The sequence below is a fragment of the Microcaecilia unicolor genome, chromosome 2 (assembly GCF_901765095.1).
Source record: "Microcaecilia unicolor chromosome 2, aMicUni1.1, whole genome shotgun sequence".
NCBI classification, from domain to species: domain Eukaryota; kingdom Metazoa; phylum Chordata; class Amphibia; order Gymnophiona; family Siphonopidae; genus Microcaecilia; species Microcaecilia unicolor.
In genome coordinates, this window is record NC_044032.1 from 475,345,035 (window position 1) to 475,371,146 (window position 26,112).

Genomic DNA, 26,112 nt, shown 5'->3' on the forward strand with positions numbered 1-26,112 from the left:
CCCAAAGCAACAAAAGGCTCTTATTTAGAAAAGCTTTTCCATCATATTCTTGAGTACAGATGATGTGATAATTTATCAAGCCATGCTAGCTGCTCCCGGTGTAGTAATGCTGACAAAGTCCATTCACTTTAAATGAGCTCTGTCGGCATTGCAGCGCAGGAACTGCTAGTGCAGCTTGATAAAAGAGGCCCTAAATCTGATGCTTTTTGCTTTGGATACAAGTGCTGAGAAAGCATGATGGTTTTTCTGTAGTGTTTATATTTTATTTATTATTTTACCCCTTATACAAAGCCACACTACTGGCTGACGATGCAGTAATGCAGTTTTGTAAAAAGGAGGGTTAATTTGTGTGATTGCTTTGTGTGTTTTAATTAAGTCTCATATTTTTACGTTGGTTGTCACCTCCTTAAATATTTAAATAATGCAAGCTATAAAATAAATAATTTCTCACTTGTCTTGTGTCTCTTGAATAGATTGTAAACTCTGTGAAACAGGAATTGTTTAGTTTAATTTTTTGGTAGAGTGGCTTTTGAACTGAACAAATCAGTTCATCAAGCAATATAAAATCACTGCGTAAATCTATCAGCACTAAAGGAAATAAGTAATAGTAGCAACACAGAATGGGGTGGGGAAAAGGGTAAGGACTGCACCTCACAGTTAGCATGGAAGTAGTTACCATACATTATTTATGCACTCTTGTATCCCACTGTTATCTGAAAGACAGGTTTTCGGTTCAAAGTGGCTTAAGTTTACATTTAGTGAAATTACATTAATGTTTACATTTAATGCGTAGGAACGTCATCCATAGCTCGTGTGGTTAGCTGTAGAATTTTTTGAAGAGGTAGGTTTTCAGTTCTTTTCTGACCAGTAGATAGTTAGTGATATTTCTTATGACTTTTGGTATTGAGTTCCACCATTTGGAAGCCAGTAGCTAAATCCTGCTGATTTATTAAGGCTTCTAAAGTCTGAGAAATCATCCCAGATACTCATTCCTACAGAAACGTTGAACTACTGAGAATTATCCCACTAAGTTATAGGGATCTTCACTTCCACTAAAGAGGCCATTAACAATTAACACACTTCAATAGGCTTAGCTAATTGCACTGCATTATCTGTAATTCAGTTAATGCATGATAAAGTATTTTCTGTGTCTCTTCTGAACAGGAAGATGCTTAGCGAATAACCCCCTGAGTCAGTTGAAGCCTTATGCTTAAGGTCTCATTTGTATGACAGACTAAAAACAAAAACTGGAATTTGATTATGGAATTTTGAGGGGGTGTGATTTATGCTGTATTTAATATTTCAATTTAAATGTATATAACGCATTTAACCAAAAGAGAAATGACAGCCACAAAACAGCCATAGTGAAACAAGTAATGCATATGCACCACACACATACGTATGACTAAGTAGCTGCCAGATTCCTCGATTTCAGAATTTTATTTTATAATTAACAAATAAAGTATAGAGCATGCAGGTTTAAAAGTATACCAGCCCTCTTGCATATTTTGGGGGCTCTTTAGACGCCTTCAGCACACAAGAAACATGCAGCTGAAGTGTCATGAGACCCGAAGGGGCTTTCCCATTCCTGAATGTATGGTTCTGAGGAATAGATCAGATGGTGGTGTGTCAAAACCAGATCTCAAAAATGCAGCTGTTAAAAAAAAAAAATAATAATAAATAAAGTTACATTCCCTAAGCTAGTAGTGTACTGTTTCACAAAGCACCTACAGTCCCACCTACATTTTATGGAAAAAAATAACCTGCACTCAATTGTTATCACACTGTTTTTAAAAACATGTCTTTGATATTTTCAAGTCTACTTTTAGGGAACAAAATAAAGAGATAAAGCACACTTGCTTAAGACATTTACTATTTTAGATCTAATGTGCATATCTGAATATAAAAATAACTCAGATGACTACAAATCGTTTTTAGATGTATATAATTTGCATTTTTGCTTTTAATAAGTGGTCTATTACAAATTGATCTACTTAGCAAAACAAACAAATCTTTAATATACACAAGTAGAAATGTATATGAATAAAATGTTGACAGAATTAAACTTGATCACTCATTTTAATTCCAGGCTTCGGTTGCAACAGAACTGCACTGAGTGACCTTCTGTAATATACAAAGTTAGAAGCTGCTGACACATGATTGATGGTTATGTAGCCCTCCAGCTCATATTGGCTCAGTTTTCCAATTTGTAATCTATTTCCTGGGTACCAGAATGCACAATGTTTAGAACAGGAATCACTAAGATGCTCATTTATTAATAGCTTGTCATAACATGGATTAACACAGGGCCTGTTGCATAATATAAGCCCCATGATCAATAACGCAGATTAGAAAATGACCCAAAATGTGGTATGCTTTCTACAGCAATGGACATCACCAGTAAGATGAGGAAAGTGGATTCTTCTCAGGCTGTCCACTCCTTTAAGAGACTGTTATTAAGAAGTATCCAAAAACTCTATTGATAAGCTTTCAAGATCACTTCCATTCAGTTGTGACAACTTAAGCATCCTATCAACCAGCCCCCCTAAAAGGAAAAAGAAAAAAAAAAGAATGACAAGCCCATGGCAATTCTGTTCCTAATGATGCCACGTGGACAAATGCAAAGCAATGAACATTGGGAAGAATAATCCGAATCATAGTTACCTGATGCTAGAGTTCACCTTCGGAGTCAGCACCCAAGAAAAAGATCTAGATGTCGTCGTAGACAATATGCCAACATCTTCTGCCTAGTGTGCGGTGGCGGCCAAAAAACCAAACAGGATGCTAGGAATTATTAGAAAAAGGGATGATAAATAAGACCAAGAATATTATAATGTCTCTGTATCGCTTCATGGTGCAACCTTACCTTGAGTATTACATTCAATTCTGGTCACCATATCTCAAAAAAGATATAGCAGAATTAGAAAAAGTTCAAAGAAGAGCGACCAAAATGATATGAGGAAAGGCTAAAAGCTAAGAGGTTAGGGCTCTTCAGCTTGGAATAAAGATTGCTGAGGGGAGATATGATTAGGGTCTACAAAATTCTGAGTGGTGTAGAACGGGTAAAAGTGAATCGTTTTTTTCACTCTTTCAAAAAGTACAAAGACCAGACGACACTCAATGAAATTACATGGAAATACTTTTTAAAACAAATAGGAGGAAATATTTTTTCACTCAAATAACTCTTTGGAACTCATTGCTGAAGGATGTGCTAACAGCGGTTAGCATATCTGGGTTTAAAAAAGGCTTGGACAAGTTCCTGGAGGAAAAGTCCATAGTCTGAAATTGAGACAGACATGGTGAAAGGCACTGCTTGCCCTGGGATTGGCAGCATGGAATGTTGCTACTATTTGGGTTTCTGCCAGGTACTTGTGACCTGGATTAGGCACTATTGGAAACAAGATATTGGGCTAGATGGACCTTGGTCTGACTCAGTATGGCTATTCTTATGTTCTTAAGAAGGCAGGTCTGATAGGACACTACCCTCAGGCTGAAAGTTTCAGCAGGAAAGAGGAAGGAGCACCTTTCAGTCTGGTATCCATAGGCAGCTGCCAATATGGTGCTGGCTTGGTGTCCTGTCCCCTGCTATGAAATAAGAGCATGCTGTTTTATGGCAAGGCCCTGGTTCTGCCCTTCTGTAGCAGAACATTCTGCCTTCCAAGGCTACCCTTACCTCCAATAACAAGAATACAATCGTGTGGGCCTGTGTAGTTTAAGGCCAGCGCAGGCAGCAGATGCATTTCTTATGGGAGCCTGTCTCAGTGACTCCTTAAAAAGATGCCTTTAGCCCACACACAGCAGGAAGGTGGATAGAGAAACAGGCTGATAAGAGATCTTCCTCAGCCTAAGAGAGAGAGTGGCAGTTAAGGAAAACAAAAGCGCTGAAACTAGTGGGGCTGTGAGAGAAGTGGCAAGAGAGCAAGAACTATGACAAATAGGTAGTGAAAGAACAAGAGACCCTAACCAGCTCATCCCCACGCTCAGTCTCACTTTGTGTGGCCTCCGACATCTGAAGTAGATCCATACATTGTTGAAACTCAATATTAAAAAAAAGTGTACCCAGAAAACTAATTCATTCTATAAAACCAAGGCCAGAATCACCTCAGGACATGCTGCATCTGCCATTTCAGGCCTGCTCCACTGTTCCATGTGTTTACGAGATTAACTTTACGTCCCCCTGCCTCTTACAGAAACAAACCTTAGTGATCCAAAAGGGAAAGAGCAAAGTGGGTTCTCTATTCGTCACATATCATCAGCAAAGAAACCAAATATGCTGGAGTAGGAAACTTGCAGTCCCCTGGATGATGCACAAAGGAGAAAGAACAGACCACTCAGCCAACATGGTTGTGCAGTATGTGGAACTGCTTAAAAAAGCAAAGCTAAGTCAGGATGACTATTAAGAAAACATTTATACAAGAGCAGGACTCCATTTACTTTTTTTTTTAAATTATGGTCAAACATCCCATTTGGCAGTCACAGAAATAATTGCATTGTGCAAAGGGTCATACCATGACAAATCATAGCCAAGCATCAATATGTTGCACTCATAGGACACTCAAAACTTATGCTTGTTCTAAAGGACAGAACTAGATTTTTAGATTTAGAGTTAATTCCTCGCTTTTCCAAATCAGAGTTCAAGGCACGTAACAAACAGGTACACACAAGATTATTTCCTTATAAGAATATAAGAAAAGCCATACTGGGTCAGACCAATGGTCCATCTAGCCCAGTATCCTGTTTCCAACAGTGACCAAGCTAGGTCACAAGTACCTGGCAGAAACCCAAATAGTGACAACATTCCATGCTATCAATCCCAGGGCAAGCACTGGCTTCCCCATGTCTGTCTCAATAGCAGACTATAGACTTTTCCTCCAGGAACTTGTCCAAGCTTACAATCTAAGCTGTACCTGAGGCAATGGAGGGCAAAATGACTTGCCCAATGTCAGGAAGAGAGTCAGTGAGATAAACAGTATTTCAATCCTGATTCCCTGGTTGATAGCCTTCCACTCTACTAGGCTATTCCTCCATGTCTCAACTTATTCCACGTCAGGACAAATGCACACAATATTGCATAGCTCTATTAAATTCAGGTCTTATATTACTTTAAAAAAGGAATTAGATTTCACACACACTATTTCTAGTCTTGCAAGCAAAAGCATCAGGCGATCTGAGGACCCTTCAAAATTTGCCTGCCAGTGCTGTAAACAGATGTTTTCCTACCCAAAGTTCAGCTACTTTTGGTAAAGGGTACCAGGTGGCAAAACACGCTAATACCTCTGGTGGTGCCAAAACAGGATATTTAAAAATGTATAATGGGAGTGATTCATTTCACACTAACTTCTACAAACAGGAAGTGTTGTGCTGACAGCTAATAAAATACAACACTATTTTCCCCTCCAAGTGACTACTACTGATCATTTCTATAGTGCTACTAGACATATGTAATGATGTACACAAACACGCAAGAGACGGTCCCTGCTCAACAGAGCTTACAATCTGTTCAAGACAAACAGTACAAATAAAGGATTAGGGTATTATTTATTGTGAGACTGATTAAAACAAACATGGGTACTGAATAGGGGAGTTAAAAACAGCCTCAAAAAGGTGGGCTTTTAGCCTAGATTTGAAAGACCAGATATGGAGAATGATGTACTGACTCAGGAAGAATATTCCAGATATACGATGCAGCAAGATAAAAAAGTGACAGCAGCTTAGAAAGCAAAGCTGTTTACCTGTGACAGGGGTTCTCCGTAGACAACAGAACTGCAGTCACACTTTCGGTGACATAATCTGACGAAGCTGGGTACCTGGAGCCCTCCTCCAGCTTGAACTTTTTTTTACTCAGTGTGAGTTAGCACAGATTTTTACATTCCCTTCAGCAGCCTATGATAACTCAGTTATCATGAAACCATTAGTGTGCGTACATGAAAAAGAAAGATAACATCATTGTTACTCTCCTACATAAGCACGAAGATGTGGAATGCACTACCAATCCACTTGAAAACGATCAACGAACTAAATAGCTTTCGCAAAGCCTTCAAAACCTCTCTCTTTAACAAAGCCTACCACGAAAATCCTTAATGAATAGAACACAACCCTTACACTCCTTTATTCAGAATGTCTCACTGTATAACTGCATAACCTGACCCTCCTGTCTTGATTAACCCTTTGTAACACCAATTGTATTTCTTCTCTGTTACGGTAATGCCATAACAGATTTCTGTAAGCCACATTGAGCCTGCAAATAGGTGGGAAAATGTGGGATACAAGTGCAATAAATAAATAAATTGTTGATGTCCCCCTTATCCCTTTTTTAAGGGGATAAGGCAGGAAAGAAAGTGTGGCTGCATTTCCTTGATATTTACAAAGAACCCCTGTTATAGGCAAATATAACACTGTAGACATACAGTGCAAATACCAGAACACTTTCTGGTGAATCCTGAGCTGAGGGCCACTGTGTTATCCTATGTTGTTGGTGGCCTGAGAATTGATCAGGATGGTGGCATAGAGTAAAAATTAATGTGCAATCAAGTTGTGTAAAACTACTTACTCAAATGCCATGACCTCGGCTGCCTATCAAAGAACCAGAGTTTAATCAGGAGGAGTCAAAGTAGATACAAGATTAATCAGACTCACTATGATTTACTAAAGGCGTAGGAGCGCTTCTAAACTGGACTAAAAATATTAGATCCGCTCCTGAAAGGATAAAGCACCAGTGATATCCCACTCGACCGGACTTAATATCGTGTATTGGATTAAACTTCATCTGTGAGTGGATCACCTAACTATATTATGCTAAGTGTCCAATTGATTATATTATATTGTTTTATAAAATGCAATATAGAGTATCTTAAAGACATTATTACAGCATATAGATACCTTATTGAGATCAAGATAGCAAGAAGGGAGTTGTACCTTCTCGATATATATAAAAAAAAATTTCTCACGTGTGTATGAGGTTGGACGGAGCAAAGGATAAGTGATTCAGACATTTTTAAATATCGAATTAGTTTATTAATTATATTGTGAAGAGAGCACGGGTGTGTATTTTGTTCACACATAAATAAAAATTGTGGAGAAGTTCCATGATTGAGAAGCTTGTCCACCCTTAGAGATATAAATCACTTCGGTGTAGTCTCGATTTGGTGAGTTTATACTCTGAGAACTTTCCATCATCTATAAAAAGAAATAAAAAAATTTCTGTAAAACTATTTGTTAAATACGTAAGTGTCTGATTAATCTTTTATCTACTTTGACTCCTCCTGATTAGACTCTGGTTCTTTGATAGTCAGTATTTTGATCTTTAGCAAGATTATTTTGGGATTGATATTTTTGATAAGATGACCTGGGCTGCAGCATGATCCAAACGTAGTGTTTTGAAAAAGTGTGTGCAGAGGCCTAAGTGGCTGCGCAGATATCCTGAATGGAAGTTGCTCTTGAATAAGCAATGGAAGCTACTTTATTCTCAAGTTGATGATCATGGATGCAGTTATAAGCCTGACTACATGTAACAAAAAGAAAAGTATTCTGATATCCAGGAGGAGAAAAGGTCTATTTTGAGGACTGTCGCCTAGGTAATTAGAATTGTTTGTAACAAACAACCGTGATGTCTTCCTTACATCTTTTGGTCAGATTGGTTGGAATGTGGCACTGGAAAAAACTTTGTGTAAATCCTCATACCCAAAATTAGGTGCAGATTCTGACGCCAAATGCTATTCTACAAACGTCACCCAACTCTGAGCACTGTTTATAGGATAGGGCTTAGTGGTAATTTTTATTGACACCCAAATTTGGGTATCATTGAGATCCATGTCTTCTTCCTTATCATCTTACCAGACCAGTCCAGACAAATGAGATGTAGCCAAGTAGTACCCCAATTCAGAAGGAGCCATAAGATGAAGGCAAGCAAACAAGAAAATTTAACTAAATAGACATATAAATGTGATTATGCCAACAGAGAGCAAAGACAAGTCACATGAAGGACATTCATAAAGATCCACCTATGGCCCATAGGTCAGGAAAACCAGAAGCATCTTCCATTGGGATCCCAAGAAGTAACCTAACCCCACCTTTCTGTGTCCTTTTTATCTCTGAGGATATTAAGAGAAAGGGAAAGAAGTAGAACAGTAGAAGATTACTTTAGGAAAGGCATCCATCCCAAGCGTGGAAAAAAAAAAAAAGCGTTAGGCCCATACACAGCCCTACTCCAGAAAAAATGCAAGGAATTAAGAATCTGTATTGTAGTCAAAATGCAACTAATAAAGACCATAATATACAAAAACTTAATTTGATACTTTTGATTTATTAATACAAGGAACCTCAACGGTGGTGCTTGGCGCCCCATATTTCTGTCGGCAAGCTTCACCCACCAACCTTTTCATAGCCTCCTTAAAATGAATATACATGTTACATGTTTAAACTGTTCTCAGTGTGTTCAAAACTTAAAACCGTTTTAGAAATAAGTATTTTATTTATCTGAATGTATATCCCCCCTAAGTCGACATTCACTCAGATAAGTTAAATATTTACTTCTAAAACTGATTCAAGTTTTGAACACACTGATTGAGAACAGTTTAAACGTATCTAATATAATAATTTGCTCCTGCAACGTTCCAATGTATCTCACTGCGTTCGTAACCATCTCCTGCCGTCACTCTCAGGAGATGTTCCTATTCGAAGCAGGGAGGCGGGAAGTGCTGCGCATGTGTCACGTCACATGTCTCTCCCAAGCCACACAGCGATTCTCCCCCTGCCCCCCTCCAGCCACCCAGCGATTCTCCTCACCCCCGATTACCTCCGTCGAAGCGGCCGCGTCATTGAAAGCCCTGCCCATCTCTAGCCTTCCCTTCGAGTTCGTTCCCTCAGAGTTCCGCCTTCTGACGTCATTTCCTCTTTCCAAGTTAGTGAAGGATCTTCTGTGATATAGCCAGAACCCAAAATTATACCTATACCATCTATAAAACTAAGTGTCATTAGTTCTACCTAATTTTTATGATTAATTTTTGACAAGATTTCATTTTTCTAATATGCTGTTTGTGTTCTGTATCAATTTGAGTTTTGCCATATTAAAAACAGCGAAACATGTACCGAAAAGTGTTTGTTCTGAACTTGCTGCTTCCATGTCTCCAAAAATACACATACCAAAATAAGACAGCACAATGACATGTAAGAATTCTTTATTTAAAAGTAACAAAAACATATTATTTGGCTTTTCATCAATGATTGTAAATATCTGACAGGACAAATAAAACGCAGCAAACCAACTGCTTCAATAGTAAGCCCAATGATTTCTCACAGAAAGTACCATGCATTTTTAAAAATTTTCTAAATGCACTTTATCAACCCTATAAAATTGGTAATAAAGTCAAATGGCCTATCACAATAAAGCCATGACAATGTTATTTCACATGGAAAGAAAAAGACCACCTCAGTCAAACAAGGCAGTTATGAGCACCACAGATCTAAAGCCAATTTACAGGCACCAAAACAGGGTTCAATTGCACTGCATTTCACTTCAAGGAAGTTTACCAATCAAATTCCATAGAGCTAAAAACAATGCCGTTTATAATATTTCTTGAGAATTCAGAGGTTCTAATTATTAGTTTTTTTTACCATTTCAAAGATCCAGAATTAAACCCCCTTCCCCCTCTTCCCCCCCAACCCCAAACAGTATGCAAGAGATCCATTTCAAGTTCTGTGTTCCGCAAGCAGGATCCAAGGGGAGTTCCTGCTCATAGTGCTAGTGCTCTGACTTTTCACGTATGCTGACCGAACCATCTTCCATTCCAAAGTACACCTTCTCTGCCATATTAATAAAGAGGCCAGTGTCCACCACACCTGGAAAGAAGCAAACACCATACACATGAATTTCTTTCATTGTGGTCTAGGGGATTTTTTGGTGTCTTTTGTTTTTTAATTGAACACTGTCATTCTTAACCTGGCCTGGGCTCTTCAAGTAAAACATCTGCTACTTTATAGTGGAAGAGTAACTTAATGGTTAGAGCAGCAGCCTAGGAACCAGGGAAGCCCAGTTCAAATCTCTTTAGAGCTCCCTGTGATTTCAGGCAAGTTATTGCAGGTAAACAGATACCAATTATGTTGGAAGGCTAAGTTGCTGGGCATTTTTTTTTTTGGATTCCCACTTGACATTGGATTCCTATTTGAATTTTCTGATTAAAAAAGTAGATGTGACAGTCTGTTGACTTTAGAGATATTTTCCCAGAAATGGTGACATATGGTCAGCTATGTCAGCCTAGGTTTACTATTAAACATTTGTACAGCGCTGCGTAAGCCTAGTAGCGCTATAGAAATGTTTAATAGTAGTAGGTTTATTAGGGTTTATTTAGATATACAAAGTTTTAGAACAGTAACTGAAGCCATGATTTTATCAGCCCTTGAATATTTTCACAGTGTATTAAGTCAGATTACGCAACTGCCAGCTATCCCGGCTATAAGTTTTAAAGAACACAGCAGCTAAAATGATTTTTTGAAGCTCTGAATGGAACAGTGCCACTGGCTCCAAATTAAAGCTACATTATAATTTAAACTTCTGTTTCTATTTAAGATCTTACAAGGCCTTGTGCCTAAATACATGAATAACTGAGTTGTCTGGTACATTCCGACACATTCACGGTGATCAGAAAAGCAATTAGTAGTTTGAAGAAGGAGAATATTGGAAGGCACTGGGCCAGAATGATGGAACATATTGTCTTGGGATTAAATAGCCTTAATATCTCTTAATTGTTTTGCATATTCTTACTTATATAGTATCAGTCAAAGATGTAAATGATTAATGATATATTTTTGTAGCAGTGTACATCTGGTATTTCACTAATAAATCTTTACTCAGTATGTCTACATTCTATTAATAGATTTTTGTATTTCTACAACTTCTCATAATATAACGATAGAATTGTTATCCACCTTGAGCCATTCTGGTGGTTAAGTAGAATAAAAATATGTAATCAAGTTAAATTTAATTCGGAGGCAGGAAAATGCCTACTGTAACTCTCCTCGAGCTACAATTGAAAAAAGGCGCGAGACAAATCTAACATCCCTTCCCAGAATATGAGGCAATATGGCTGAGTCTAAGCAAGCATTATTACAGAATCGGTTAACAAGATCACTACAAAGACTGGGAGATTGCTGAGACAATGTTTAATAATTAGGTGACAACATTCATTCCTTTCTCAAACATGACTTCTGAGCGCTTTTTCCAAGAAAGCATAAAAGGAGCCCCGATGGCTTCTATCTTGCCCCTTACACCAGACACCACAATATGCCTTCAAAATATGGAAAGTGATATGCTGTTACCACTGCCATACAGTAAAGAAAAAAAACTGATGGGAAAAAATGTGTTTACATTAAATAGCCTCTGTGTTTTCATCTTAAAGAATGTAACGACTTTTGGTGGTGTGCATAAAAGAAGGGTTCTTAGCAAGATATGCTAGGCCAGAAAATTTGTCCTAGCATAAGAAAGTTATCATAAAATGAGGCATATTTTCAAAGCACTTAGACTTACAAAGTTACGTGGAGGGGCATTTTCGATATAGCGTCTAAGTCCGACTTTGGATGTTTTGCAAAATACGTCCAAAATCTGAATAGGAAAGAAGGTCATTTTCAAAAAAGAAAAACATCTCTTTTTTTTTTTCAAAATACTGTTTTGAACAATGATTTGTGATTTGGATGTTTTGGTTTTTTTGGCCCAATTTCTTTTTTTTTTTTGGGGGGGGGGGGGGGGGGGGGGGGGAGGGAGAAATGACCAAATGCAAAACGCACAAAATCAAGTCATTGGGATGTAGGAGGAGCCAGCATTTTTAGTAGACTGGTCCCCCTGACATCCCAGAAAAGCAATAGGGTAACCTAGGGTGCACTTCAGTGGACTTCATAAAATGCTCCCAGGTAGACATCTCACCTCTGCTCCCTCATCTTGTCTGTTCACCCCTCAAAACCCGCTACCCCCAACTGTACACTGCTACCATAGCCCTTACGGGTGAAGGGGGCACCTATATGTGGGTACAGTGGGTTTTTCTGGTAAGTTTTTGAGGGTTCACAGTTTCCTCCATAAGTGTAACAGCTAGGGGGAGGTATGGGCCTGGAACCATCTGTCTGCAGTGCACTGCACCCACAACTAGACTACTCCAGGGACCTGCATGCTGCTCTAATGGACCCAAGTATTACATTTGAGGCTGACAAGTAATGTTTTAAATCGCATACTTTGGGGGTGGGAGGGGGTTAGTAACCACTGGGGGAGTAAAGAAAGGTCATCCCTGATTCCCTCCAGTGGTCATCTGGTCATTCAAGGCACCTTTTCGTGCCTTGTTCATTATAAAAACAGGTCTATCTCAAAACTTCTTAGTTTTAGTCCTGGATGGTTTTGTTTTGTTTCATTAACGCTGAAAAACGTTCAAGTGTTAGGAATGTCCAGATCCCGCCCCGGACACGTCCCCTTGTGATTTGATCACACTTCTGACAGACTTAAAAGAAAAACGTCTAAAAACTGGTTTTGAAAATACCAATTTGGATTTTTTTGTGAGAAAAACGTCCAAATACATGTTTATGCCACTTTTTCAACGTTTTTCTTTTTGAAACTGAGCTTCATAGTAACCTATGGAACTTTGTAAATCTAAGTGCTTTGAAAATGAGCCCCAATATCATCTCTGGATCCTTCTTTTGTGCACAGAAAGTGGTGGGTGTAGGGGGATTCCTTTATCTGAGAGGGGTGCACCTTGCAGGTGAAATCAGCAGCCTTTTAAGATGTGGTCCCAGAAGCACCAGACTGAAGTTTTACAGCCCGATGCTGTTAGGACTGGAAAATCACAACTTTTTTCTGCAGTTATTATTCCAGCTATAAGGCAACTTGTGGTGTTCACCACAAGCTGTGTTATAGAATTTATAACAATGAGGTGCAAAGCATACATTTGTATGCTTTGCTTCTGATTACTATGTACCATGGGGTAACCTAAACACTGTGTTTTAAGGACTCTAATGCAGGTTGCGGTGCCACAACATGCATTAAAGGGGCAAATAACACGGGTTAAGTGCCTTAATGCAGCTTGATAATGACCCCTCCCTCCTTAAGAGTCAGTCTGCGCAAAGGTCCTATTTGTATTTGAGACATGCATAAAACAGGCACTTTGACGTTTGTGCAAGATAAACGTTAAATTCCCCATTTTATAAAGTCAGGACATGCATGCCTCAAACCCAAGTGCGTGCAAATGACAAAGGGGTGTGGTCTGGGTGTGTTTTGGGTAGGACAAGGGTGTGCAAACTGATAAGACATTTAGTCCCCATTTGTCCTAAAAGACAGATGTCGGAAGTTACAACTGCTACCAAGTATGTTTAGGATTTGAGAAACAGCTGTAACTGTTGCACCCTTAATCTCTTAGTGGTTTCTGTACCCCCCTCCCGTGGCTGTTCTCTTGTCCCAACATGCTTCTCTTGAATGTAGAGAAGTGCCATCATATGTGCTTTGGCCAACTGGTCTTACTTTTTATCTCTTTTCTGATTTTTCTTCCTAACAGCCACAGAAACCAGAAAGCAAAACAGAACAAGTGACTCAAGGAACTATACACAAAAGTCCACCTAAATAAAACAAAATCCTCCACAACTGATCCACATATCACCCGATTAACTGAGTGAGTTCTGGACCTGTCTGGGAGGCCTGAAGGAAAGAAAGCTAGCAGGTAAAGCCCTAGTTTCTCCTTCCTAGGCAGCTCTCCAGACAAGTCCAAGCGTTTAGAAAGTACCAAAGCAGTAAACACTGAGGGCTTGACCTTCAGAGACCAGAAGCCATAACTCCCACACCGAAGGCCACATCCTGCTTAGCCTGCACATCAGTCTGAAAGTGCTTCATAAGAATATAAGGAAGACCAGACCACTGCACAGCAGACTATTCTCCATTTAAGACACAGTCATGCCTCTCATGGAATGAGCTTAAGAGCTGGTAGTACCTGACAGCCTTTAAGAATACAGGTCGACAAAATGGCCTTTTTAAGCCAACGGAGCTATAGACGCCTTAGAAGCCACTGTCTCCTTGTGCGCCATGAGGGTCAGCACAAATCTGTTCACTGAAATAAGACAGCAAGGCCCTCGACATCCAGACCTATCATTTTTGTTCTTTATCCCAGCAATTCCCAAACTGTGCGTTGCAGCACCCTGGTGCACCGCAGCAAACTCTCAGGGGTGCTGCAGAAAATCCTGACCTCCCTCCAGTCACTACCACCCAAACTGAGATGACAACCCCCATCTACCCACAATTCAGCATCGCTCCCTACTTTCCCCTCCCGCAGGTCCGGAATCTGCCGCTTCATCCTTCTTCCCCCGCTGCCACTGCAGTGCTTGCAGCTTACATTTTCGGGCTGTCCACGATTCATACAGGCACTGCAGGGACTTCCCTCTGCTGCATTCGGCCCTCACAATAGGAAGTTGCATCAGAGAGGGCTGGACACGGCAGAGGGAAGGCCCCGCACTGCCTGTGTAAACTGCGACAGCCTGAAAATGTAAGCTGCAAGCATTGCAGCGGTGGCAGAGAAAGGAGAAGGAAGCGGTAGCGATCCAGGACCTGCGGGAAGGAAGGTAGTGAACGATGTTGGATTTGGGGAAGGCAGAGGTGTGCTGGACTTTCTGGGAGCAGGGGGTCTGCAGAGAAGGGAGAGGTGCTGGACTTTCTGGAAGGAGGGGGTCTGCAGGGAATGGAAAAGCGTGTCGAACATTCAGAGAGGAGAGGCGTGATAGAGTGAGATGAGGGGGCTGCAGAAAAAGGGAGACCTATGTGGCTGGGGAGGTGGACACCTATGTGGCTGGGGGGAGGTGTGATGCAAAAAATTGATCGGGCACTAAGGGTGCTGTGAACTGAAAAAAAAAGTTTGGGAACCACTGCCTTATCCCCTTCGGAATCTCCAAGAATCAGAAGACATATGGTCTGACTCACATGAAAAACTGACACCACCTTGGCAGAAAAGAAGAAACCAGATGCAAGACCACCTTCTCACTGGAAAACAGGAAAGGCTTCCTACACATTAAGTACTGCAACTCTGAAATCCGCCGAGTCGAAGCAATGGCAATCATGAAGACATTCTTCAAGGTAAAATCTTTTAACATACATTAGCCAAAGGCTCAAAAGACGAGGATTCCAAGGCAGACAAAACTAGATTCAAGTCCCATGGAGGAACCAGAAAATGATGAGCTGGCTGAAGGAGCTTGAAACCCCTAAGAGAACTGATAACATCCAGCAAGGAAGTTGTGGACTTTCCCTTAAATCAGACTTCGAAAAGCAGTCAAAGCAGCCACTTGAATCTTCAATGAAGCCAACATCAAACTTTTATCCAAACTGTCTTTCAAGTCTAAAATTTTAGCAAGAGATGCATGCAAGGGACAGAAAATTTCTCCGACAACACCAATCCTCAAAACATGCCAGACTCACATGTAGGCCAAAGCACATGATCTCTTACGCAACCACAACATTGTATCATTGTGGAATAGGACACTTTCTTCCACAACCTTGCCCTCTCAAAAGCCAAGCCATAAGAGAATAGAGACAGTCTGGCATACTGACCAGCCCCTGCCTCAACAGACCCTCCCCATCTCCTGAAACTTGAGAGGGCCACCCACCTTCAGGAAAATCAAATCCCCATACCATGGCCTGTGGGGCTAATCTGGAACTACGAGAACCACAGGCCCAAGATGGCTCTCTATGCACTGAATAACTCTGCCCAGAAATTGGCCATGGGGGAAACACATACAGAAGACCTTGACATGGTCAAGGCTGCAATAGACTGTCGATGCCCTGAGATGCCTCCTTTCATCTACTGAAAAACTGGGGCACCTGTGCATTGCCTGCCATCACCAGGAGATCCATCACTGGCCTGCTCTAAGCATGAACTATTCATGCGAATGACCTTCTGACTGAGGCTCCACTCTGTGAGATCTGCTTAGGAAGTCCGTCTGGACATTATGCATACCCACATGAGCTGCCAAGATGTCTCAGGTGAACCTATGACCAGGCTGGAAGTAGTGAGGCCTCCAACACTACCTGAATGCTCTTTGTGTCTCCCTAATGATTAACATAGGCCTCTGCTATGGCACTGTTGAAGAGCACTCTCACTGGCTTGCCCTCCAGGATCCCCTGAAAGGACTCCAAGGAAAGACAAAAATCGCCTGAGCATCCAACCTGTTGATGAACCACTGCACTTCCACCATTGACCTGCATCCCTGTACCACCTGTCCTAGAAAGTCAGCTCCCCACCCTACCAGGCTGGCATCCATTGTTACCACTATCTACTATGGAGACTCCAGACTCACCCCCCCTGACATGAACTGTCTGGTTGAAGCCTCCACCACTCTGCGAAGAGGGAGCTGTATCTCCTGAGATTGGTGCTGGGGAGACTCCCTCAATACAGCATGCTGTAGGGGATACATATACGCCTGAGTCTACTGAACTACCTCCAGCAAGGCTGCCATCGACCCTAATACCTGCAGGTAATCTTTGGCCCTTGGTGTTTTGGAAGCCAAGAAATTGCACACCTGAGCCTGAAGTTTGGAGATTCCTTCCAGAGAAAGGTACATTCTGCCTATTCAACGGCTGAACCTAACCCCAAGATACTTGAAGGTTTCAGATGGGCATAGATGACTCTTGAGCAGGTTCAAAATCCAACCACGTGTTCCAGCAAACTGACTGTCCAAGCAGCGACTCTTTTGCTTTTTTGAAAAGAATTGGCGCAAATTAACCAGTTGTCAAGATGTGGTGCACTAGAACGTCTTCCCTGTGCAATACTGTCGCCACTACATAGTAAAATAGTAGATGACGGCAGAAAAAGACCTGCACGGTCCATCCAGTCTGCCCAACAAGATAAACTCACATGTGCTACTTTTTGTGTATACCTTACCTTGATTTGTACCTGTCCTTTTCCGGGCACAGACCGTATAAGTCTGCCCAGCACTATCCCCGCCTCCCAACCACCAGCCCCGCCTCCCACCACCGGTTCTGGCACAGACCATATAAGTCTGGCCAGCACTATCCCCGCCTCCAAACCACCAGTCCCGCCTCCCACCACCGGCTCTGGCACAGACCGTATAAGTCTGCCCAGCACCATCTCCGTCTCCCGCCACCGGCTTTGCCACCCAATCTCGTCTAAGCTCCTTAGGATCCATTCCTTCTGAGCAGGATTCCTTTATGTTTATCCCACGCATGTTTGAATTCCGTTACCATTTTCGTTTCCACCACCTCCCGCGGGAGGGCATTCCAAGCATCCACTACTCTCTCCGTGAAAAAATACTTCCTGACATTTTTCTTGAGTCTGCCCCCTTTCAATTTCATTTCATGTCCTCTCGTTCTACTGCCTTCGCATCTCCACTACAAATCTTTTGCAGACCTGTAGCCAAACCAAAAGGCACAGCGCAAAACTGAAAGTGCTGTTAAGTGCAAGATATGCTTCTGTGAGATCCAGAGAAGTTAGAAAAACACTCTGTTCACTCTTGAGATCCAGGATTCATCAAAAAGTACCCTTCTTTTTGGGAACCACAAAACAAAAGGAGTAGGTGCCAAAACCGAGCTTCTCTTGAGGAACCATTGCCTGACGAGACAAAAGCCTTTACAGTGTCCCCGACTGCCCTCACTTTTCAGCAGGAATGACAGGGAGACGGGACGCTCAAACTACAAGGCGTAACCTTATCAAATGACTTTGAGAACCCACTCATCTAAGGAAATCTGGGTTCACCTCCAGAAGAATTCTGCCAGGTGACCACCTAATGCCACCAGAAGATGGACCACAATACCTTCAATGCAAACCTTGGCCCTGACTGAAGGTGAAGAGAGAAGATTCCCGAGTCCTCTGAAAGAAGCGGCTGTGCTGTTCTGTTATCCTCGAAACAAAATGGGGTTCACAATTTCCACAAAAGTCCAATGAAACAGAAAGGGGTGGAAAAAAGAACAACTCCAAGAGATCAAACAGAATACCTGTTGGTGCGAGACAATATATCTTTCTACATTTCGAGACATCAATTAATGTGCTCCTCTTTCAATCAGTATACTACTGTGCACTCACTGATCGACCCCTGAGGAAGGCTTTTTTAAAAGCCAAAACACGGACCGTGTAGGGTCTGAATAAAGTTTGTGTTTTGGAGCATCTTATCCTGGTATTCTGTTTGATCTCTTGGAGTTGTTCTTTTTTCCACCCCTTTCTGTGTCGCTGTTCTGTTATCCTACCAGATTGTAACGGCAAACATCTATAAAACTGCCCTGAGGCGAATTATCTCTGCCCAGCCCAACCCAAGCCTTTGGGATTCTCTTCCAGAAAACAGGGTACTTTAGCTTCTCTCAAACCTTTCACTAACTTATCCACCTACTCTCCAAAGAGCATGGAACTTGCATGGAAATGTGGAAAGGAAGAGAACAAGCTTAGACTTCGAAGCTATGTCTGCCGTCCAACCACTGAGCCGCTACCACTAAGGCCCACAAGAGATAAGAATATAAGTACAGCTATACTTGGTCAGACCAATGGCCCATCTAGCCCAATATCCTGTTTTCCAACAGTAGCAAACCCAGGTCACAAGTACCTGGCACAAACCAAAGACTATGGATTTTTAATCCAGGAACTTGTCCAAACCTTTTTTAAGCCCAGATACGCTAACCAATGTTACTACATCCTCTGGCAAAGAGTTCCAGAGCTTAACTATTTGTTGAGTGAAAAAATATTTCCTCCTATTTGTTTTAAAAGTATTTCCAATGAACTTCCTTGAGTGTCCCCTAATCTTTGTACATTTTTGAAAGAGTTAAAAAAAAAAAATCGATTCACTTCTACTCATTTTACACCACTCAGGATTTTGTAAACCTCAATCATATCTACCCTCTTTTCCAAGCTGGAGAGCCCCAACTTCCTTAGCCTTTCGTCATATGCGAGGAGATCCATCCCCTTTATTATATTGGTTGCTCTTCTTTGAACCTTTTCTAATTCCGCTAAATTTTTTCTGAGATACAGCAACCACAACTGATACAATACTCAAGGTATGGTCACACCATGGAGTGATGCAGAGGCATTATATTTTTTTCGGACTTATTTATCATACCTTTCCTAATAATTCCTAGCATCCTGTTTGCTTTTTTGGCTTACACCGCACAATGACCAGAAGATTTCAGCATGTTATCCACGACAACACCTAGATCTTTTTCTTGGGAGCTGATCCCAAAGTAGCATCAGGTAACTATGACTTGGATTATTCCTCCCACTGTGCATCACTTTGCATTTGTCCACATTAAATTTCATCTGCCATTTGGATGCCCAGTCTTCCAATTTCCTAAGGTCTTTCTGCAATTTTTCACAGTCCGCATGTGTTTTAACAACCTTGAATAGTTTTGTGTCATCTGCAAATTTTATCACCTCACTCGTCGTTCCGATTTCCATATCATTTATAAATATGTTAAATAGCAACGGTCCAAGTACTGATCCCTGCAGCACTCCACTATTCACCCTCCTCCATTGAGAGAAATTACCATTTAAACTTATCCTGTTTTCTGTCCAATAACCAATTCCTAATCCACACCAGAACACTTCCTCCTATCCCATGACTTTTTAATTTTCTCAGGAGTCTCTCATGAGGAACTTTATTAAAAGCTTTCTGAAAATCTAGATACACTACATCAACCAGTTCACCTTTATCCACGTTTATTCATGCCTTCAAAGAAATGAAGCAAATCGATGATGCAAGACTTCCCTTGGCTGAAACCAGGATGACTCTGTCCCAGTAAACCACGTTTATTTATGTGTTCCGTAATTTTATTCTTTATAATAGTTTCCATTATTTTACGTCGGGCTACCAGTCTGCAATTTCCCAGATCACCACTGGAACCCTTTTAAAAAAAATCAGATTCCCCTTGGCCACCCTCCAATCTTCAAGTACTACGGATGATTTTAACAACAGGTTACATATTATTAACAACAGATCAGCAATTTAATGCTTGAGTTCCTTGAATACCACTGGATGCAAGCCTTCCAGTCCAGGTGATTTACTACTCTTTAATTTGTCAATTTGGCTCAGTACGTCTTCCCAGTTCACCGAGATTTCTTTCAGTTCTTTTGCAACATCACACTTGAAAACCATTTCCATAAAGAAAGAAACAAAGAATTAATTCAGTTTCTCCGCTATGGCCTAGTCGTCCCTGAGTGCCCCCTTTTGCACCTTCATGATCTAACAGTCCCATGGCTTCCCTCGCAGGCTTTCTGCTTCTGATGTACCTGAAAAAGTTGTTACTGTGAGTTTTAGACTCTGCGGCAAGTTTCTCTTCATATTCTCTTTTAGCTTTCTTTATCAATGCTTTGCATCTGACTTGCCAGTGCTTACATTGCTTCTTATTTTCTACATTTGGGTCCTTTTTCCATTTTTTGAAGGACATTCTTTTGGCTCTAATAGCCCCTTTCACTTTACCTTTTAACCATGCTGGCTGTCATTTTCTCTTCTTTCCTCCTTTGTAAATACAGTGCACTCAATTTAAGTGCATGTTGGATAAGTGCATGCTGTACTTTGGTCCCGTTTTTGGCGCCATCAATTTCTATGGGGACAAACTTTGGTTTAGCGCACCACTGAAAAGTGCAAGATTCGCTTATATGCATGGTTTAAGACCGCTCCTCTGCAGGAAAGACTACGCATAAGTGCACGCACGGAATATGGAAGCCGATTGGCACGTGACAAGGGGGTGGTAAATTTGAAATCTCGTTGGTTAACTGCCACAGGCAGAAGTGAAAGAATGTTAGAATGTACACTGGAGTCGCTGTTGTCGCGCAACTGTAAGACTAACACTGGCTGAACGAATATAAGTTCTTAAAAAATTAGAAAACAAAGTCAAGCATCTATTGCTAAAGAATATGGTGTCAATCCCAGTCAAATTTCACTTATCTTGAAGCAAAAAGACCAGCTTCTGGAAGACTGGCAAAACAATACAAATCCACACCGGAAACGTAAATGGGCTGGAAAAGCCGAGGATGTAGAAGATGCTCTTCTTCGGTGGTTTTCTCAAGTCAGGAGCAGACAGTTTCCTGTCAGTGTTATTAAGAAGGGTATGGAGTCCAGGTGTGCGGATGTTATAATGCCGTTGTATCGCTCCATGGTGCGACCGCACCTGGAGTATTGTGTTCAGTACTGGTCTCCGTATCTCAAAAAAGATATAGTAGAATTGGAAAAGGTACAGCGAAGGGCGACGAAAATGATAGTGGGGATGGGACGACTTTCCTATGAAGAGAGGCTGAGAAGGCTAGGGCTTTTCAGCTTGGAGAAGAGACGGCTGAGGGGAGATATGATAGAAGTGTATAAAATAATGAGTGGAATGGATCGGGTGGATGTGAAGCGACTGTTCACGCTATCCAAAAATACTAGGACTAGAGGGCATGAGTTGAAGCTACAGTGTGGTAAATTTAAAACGAATCGGAGAAAATTTTTCTTCACCCAACGTGTAATTAGACTCTGGAATTCATTGCCGGAGAACGTGGTACGGGCGGTTAGCTTGACGGAGTTTAAAAAGGGGTTAGATAGATTCCTAAAGGACAAGTCCATAGACCGCTATTAAATGGACTGGAAAAATTCCTCATTTTTAGGTACAACTTGTCTGGAATGTTTTACGTTTGGGGAGCGTGCCAGGTGCCCTTGACCTGGATTGGCCACTGTCGGTGACAGGATGCTGGGCTAGATGGACCTTTGGTCTTTCCCAGTATGGCACTACTTATGTACTTATGTACTTATGCACTGCTTATGGAGAAAGCTAATCAGCTGAAAGTCCTTGGACTAACTGAGTTCAAAGCCACTGGTGGATGGAAGGAGAGGAACAACATAAAATTCAAGAAATAGCATGGTGAGAAACAAGACGCTGATGACTTTGGTGCTGAAAATTGGGTTGTTTCAGTTCTTCCTACCATCTTGAACGAGTTTGCACCTTGTGACATTTTCAATGCTGACGAAAACGGTCTCTACTGGCGAGCGATTCCTGATGGAACACTTGCATTCAAGCCCCTGTGCTACCTTGGAGGAGGGAGGTCTCCTAGAAGGAGAGCATCACCCTGGTGAAGTAGGAAGTACTCCTGTAGCCAGGACCTGCCCACCAGGGGATGTATTATCCTTTCGCACCGAGGATATATCTCCAAATGTTGCCCGGGAGGGAAAGGTTAGGACAGCTGTTGTACTTGGTGATTCGATCATTAGGCATATAGATAGCTGGGTGGCTGGTGGACGTGAGGATCGCCTGGTGACTTGCCTGCCTGGTGCGAAGGTGGCGGACCTCACGTGTCACCTAGATAGGATTCTAGATAGTGCTGGGGAGGAGTCCGCTGTCTTGGTACATGTGGGTACCAATGACATAGGAAAATGTGGGAGAGAGGTTCTGGAAGCAAAATTTAGGCTCTTAGGTAGAAAGCTGAAATCCAGATCCTCCAGGGTAGCATTTTCTGAAATGCTACCTGTGCCACGCGCAGGGCCCAAGAGACAGGCAGAGCTCCAGAGTCTCAATGCGTGGATGAGACGATGGTGCAGGGAGGAGGGCTTTAGATTTGTTAGGAACTGGGCAACATTCTGGGGAAGGGGGAGCCTATTCCGAAAGGATGGGCTCCATCTTAACCAGAGTGGGACCAGGCTGCTGGCATCGGCGTTTAAGAAGGAGATAGAGCAGCTTTTAAACTAGAAATGGGGGGAAGGCCGACAGTCGCTCAAAAGAGCATGGTTCGGGATAAGGTATCTTTCAAAGATATCACCATAACAGGGAAGATAGAGTATCCTGATAGTGAGGTTGCAAAAGAGATTGTAGTAGATCGGGTATCTTTAAATAACAATAAAAATCAGACAAAAGATTGCCAATTAATACTGTCAAGTACTAAGCATGATGTACTTAGGAACAACAAACATAGTTTGAAATGTCTATATGCGAATGCCAGGAGCCTAAGAAATAAGATGGGGGAGTTAGAATATATTGCACTAAATGAAAAATTAGATATAATAGGCATCTCTGAGACCTGGTGGAAGGAGGATAACCAGTGGGACACTGTCATACCGGGGTACAAATTATATCGTAGTGATAGGGTGAATCGGATTGGTGGAGGGGTAGCATTGTATATTAACGAGAGCCTTGAATCAAATAGATTGAAAATTCTGCAGGAAGCAAAACACTCCTTGGAATCACTGTGGATTGAAATTCCATGTGCAAAGGGGAAAAGGATAGTGATAGGAGTGTACTACCGTCCGCCTGGCCAGGACGAACAGACGGATGCGGAAATGTTAAAGGAAATCAGGGACACAAACAAACTGGGCAACACAATAATAATGGGGGATTTCAATTACCCGCATATAGACTGGGGTAATGTAACATCTGTACACGCAAGGGACATAAGATTTCTTGATGAAATCAAGGACAGCTTCATGGAACAGCTAGTTCAGGAGCCGACAAGAGAAGGAAAAATACTAGACTTAGTCCTTAGTGGTGCTCATGATCTAGTGCAGGGGGTAACGATACGAGGGCCGCTTGATAACAGTGATCATAATATGATCGGTTTTGATATTGGCATTGAAGGAAGTGAAACTAGGAAATCAAGTACGCTAGCGTTTAACTATAGAAAAGGTGATTACGACAAAATGAGAAAAATGGCGAAAAAAAGACTGAAAGGAGCAGCTCGCAGAGTAAAAAACTTGCATCAGGCGTGGATGCTGTTTAAAAACACCATCCTGGAGGTTCAGGACAAATATATTCCACGTATTAGAAAAAAGGGAAAAAAGACTAAACGTCAGCCGGCGTGGCTAAACAGTAAGATAAAGGAAATCATTAGAGCCAAAAAACAATCCTTCAGAAAGTGGAGAAGAGAACCAACTGAAAGTAACAGGATAGATCATAAGGAATGCCAAGCCAAATGCAAAGCGGAGATAAGGAGGGCAAAAAAGGACTTTGAGAAGAAATTAGCGTTGGAAGCAAAAATACATAGTAAAAACTTTTTTAGATACATTAAAAGCAGGAAACCGGCCAAAGAGTCGGTTGGGCCGCTGGACGAAAATGGTGTTAAAGGGGCGATCAAGGAGGACAAAGCCGTAGCGGAGAAATTAAATGAATTCTTTGCTTCGGTCTTCACCGAGGAGGATTTGGGGGGGACACCGGTGCCGGAAAGAATATTTGAAGCGGGGGAGTCGGAGAAACTAAACAAATTCTCTGTAACCTTGGAGGATGTAATGGGTCAGTTCAGCAAGCTGAAGAGTAGTAAATCACCGGGACCTGATGGTATTCATCCCAGAGTATTAATAGAACTAAAAAATGAACTTGCGGAGCTACTGTTAGAAATATGCAATCTGTCCCTAAAATCGAGTGTAATACCGGAAGACTGGAGGGTAGCCAATGTTACTCCGATTTTTAAGAAAGGTTCCAGAGGAGATCCGGGAAATTATAGACCGGTGAGTCTGACGTCGGTGCCGGGCAAGATGGTGGAGGCTATTATTAAGAATAAAATTGCAGAGCATATACAAAAACATGGACTGATGAGACAAAGTCAGCACGGATTTAGTGAAGGGAAGTCTTGCCTCACCAATCTAATGCATTTTTTTGAGGGGGTAAGCAAACATGTGGACAATGGGGAGCCGGTTGATATTGTATATCTGGATTTTCAGAAGGCGTTTGACAAAGTGCCGCACGAAAGACTCCTGAAGAAATTGCAGAGTCATGGAATCGGAGGTAGGGTATTATTATGGATTAAGAACTGGTTGAAAGATAGGAAGCAGAGAGTAGGATTGCGTGGCCAGTATTCTCAGTGGAGGAGGGTAGTTAGTGGGGTCCCGCAGGGGTCTGTGCTGGGTCCGTTGCTTTTTAATGTATTTATAAATGACCTAGAGATGGGAATAACTAGTGAGGTAATTAAATTCGCCGATGACACAAAATTATTCAGGGTCGTCAAGTCGCAGGAGGAATGTGAACGATTACAGGAGGACCTTGCGAGACTGGGAGAATGGGCGTGCAAGTGGCAGATGAAGTTCAATGTTGACAAGTGCAAAGTGATGCATGTGGGTAAGAGGAACCCGAATTATAGCTACGTCTTGCAAGGTTCCGCGTTAGGAGTTACGGATCAAGAAAGGGATCTGGGTGTCGTCGTCGATGATACGCTGAAACCTTCTGCTCAGTGTGCTGCTGCGGCTAGGAAAGCGAATAGAATGTTGGGTGTTATTAAGAAGGGTATGGAGTCCAGGTGTGTGGATGTTATAATGCCGTTGTATCGCTCCATGGTGCGACCGCACCTGGAGTATTGTGTTCAGTACTGGTCTCCGTATCTCAAAAAAGATATAGTAGAATTGGAAAAGGTACAGCGAAGGGCGACGAAAATGATAGTGGGGATGGGACGACTTTCCTATGAAGAGAGGCTGAGAAGGCTAGGGCTTTTCAGCTTGGAGAAGAGACGGCTGAGGGGAGATATGATAGAAGTGTATAAAATAATGAGTGGAATGGATCGGGTGGATGTGAAGCGACTGTTCACGCTATCCAAAAATACTAGGACTAGAGGGCATGAGTTGAAGCTACAGTGTGGTAAATTTAAAACGAATCGGAGAAAATTTTTCTTCACCCAACGTGTAATTAGACTCTGGAATTCATTGCCGGAGAACGTGGTACGGGCGGTTAGCTTGACGGAGTTTAAAAAGGGGTTAGATAGATTCCTAAAGGACAAGTCCATAGACCGCTATTAAATGGACTGGAAAAATTCCTCATTTTTAGGTATAACTTGTCTGGAATGTTTTTACGTTTGGGGAGCGTGCCAGGTGCCCTTGACCTGGATTGGCCACTGTCGGTGACAGGATGCTGGGCTAGATGGACCTTTGGTCTTTCCCAGTATGGCACTACTTATGTACTTATGTAAGCCGAAACTACAGGAAGCAAAACGTCGAAGGACCAACTGATGATCCTCCTTTGCTGCAATATGGATGGGAGTGAGAAGTTGGAACCACTCGTCATTGGAAAGAGCAAACAGCCCCGTTGCTTCAAGAATGTTAAGTGACTTCCTGTGTCATACAAGGCTAACGCAAATTCCTGGATGACTGGGGAAATTTGGAAGCAGTGGCTAAAGAAGTTAGACACTAGAATGTTGGCACAGGCGTCAGATTTTGTTGCTTTGT

At 41.8% G+C, this 26,112-nt stretch overlaps 1 protein-coding gene across 6 annotated transcripts in view; it reads right to left on the bottom strand.

The window, feature by feature from the left end:
* Positions 1-1,979: 1,979 nt before the first annotated feature.
* RPIA (ribose 5-phosphate isomerase A) overlaps positions 1,980-26,112 on the bottom strand; it is an 82,500-nt gene continuing 58,367 nt past the window's right edge. For 5 of the 6 annotated variants that reach the window (XM_030191034.1, XM_030191032.1, XM_030191031.1 and 2 more), the window contains exon 10: positions 9,160-9,837. In XM_030191034.1, the coding sequence (XP_030046894.1) occupies positions 9,740-9,837 (98 nt within the window). In that variant the 3' untranslated portion in view covers positions 9,160-9,739. Of the gene's footprint in view, positions 2,546-9,159; positions 9,838-26,112 lie in introns of those variants that run through there. The other variant, XM_030191037.1, reaches the window with a different exon arrangement.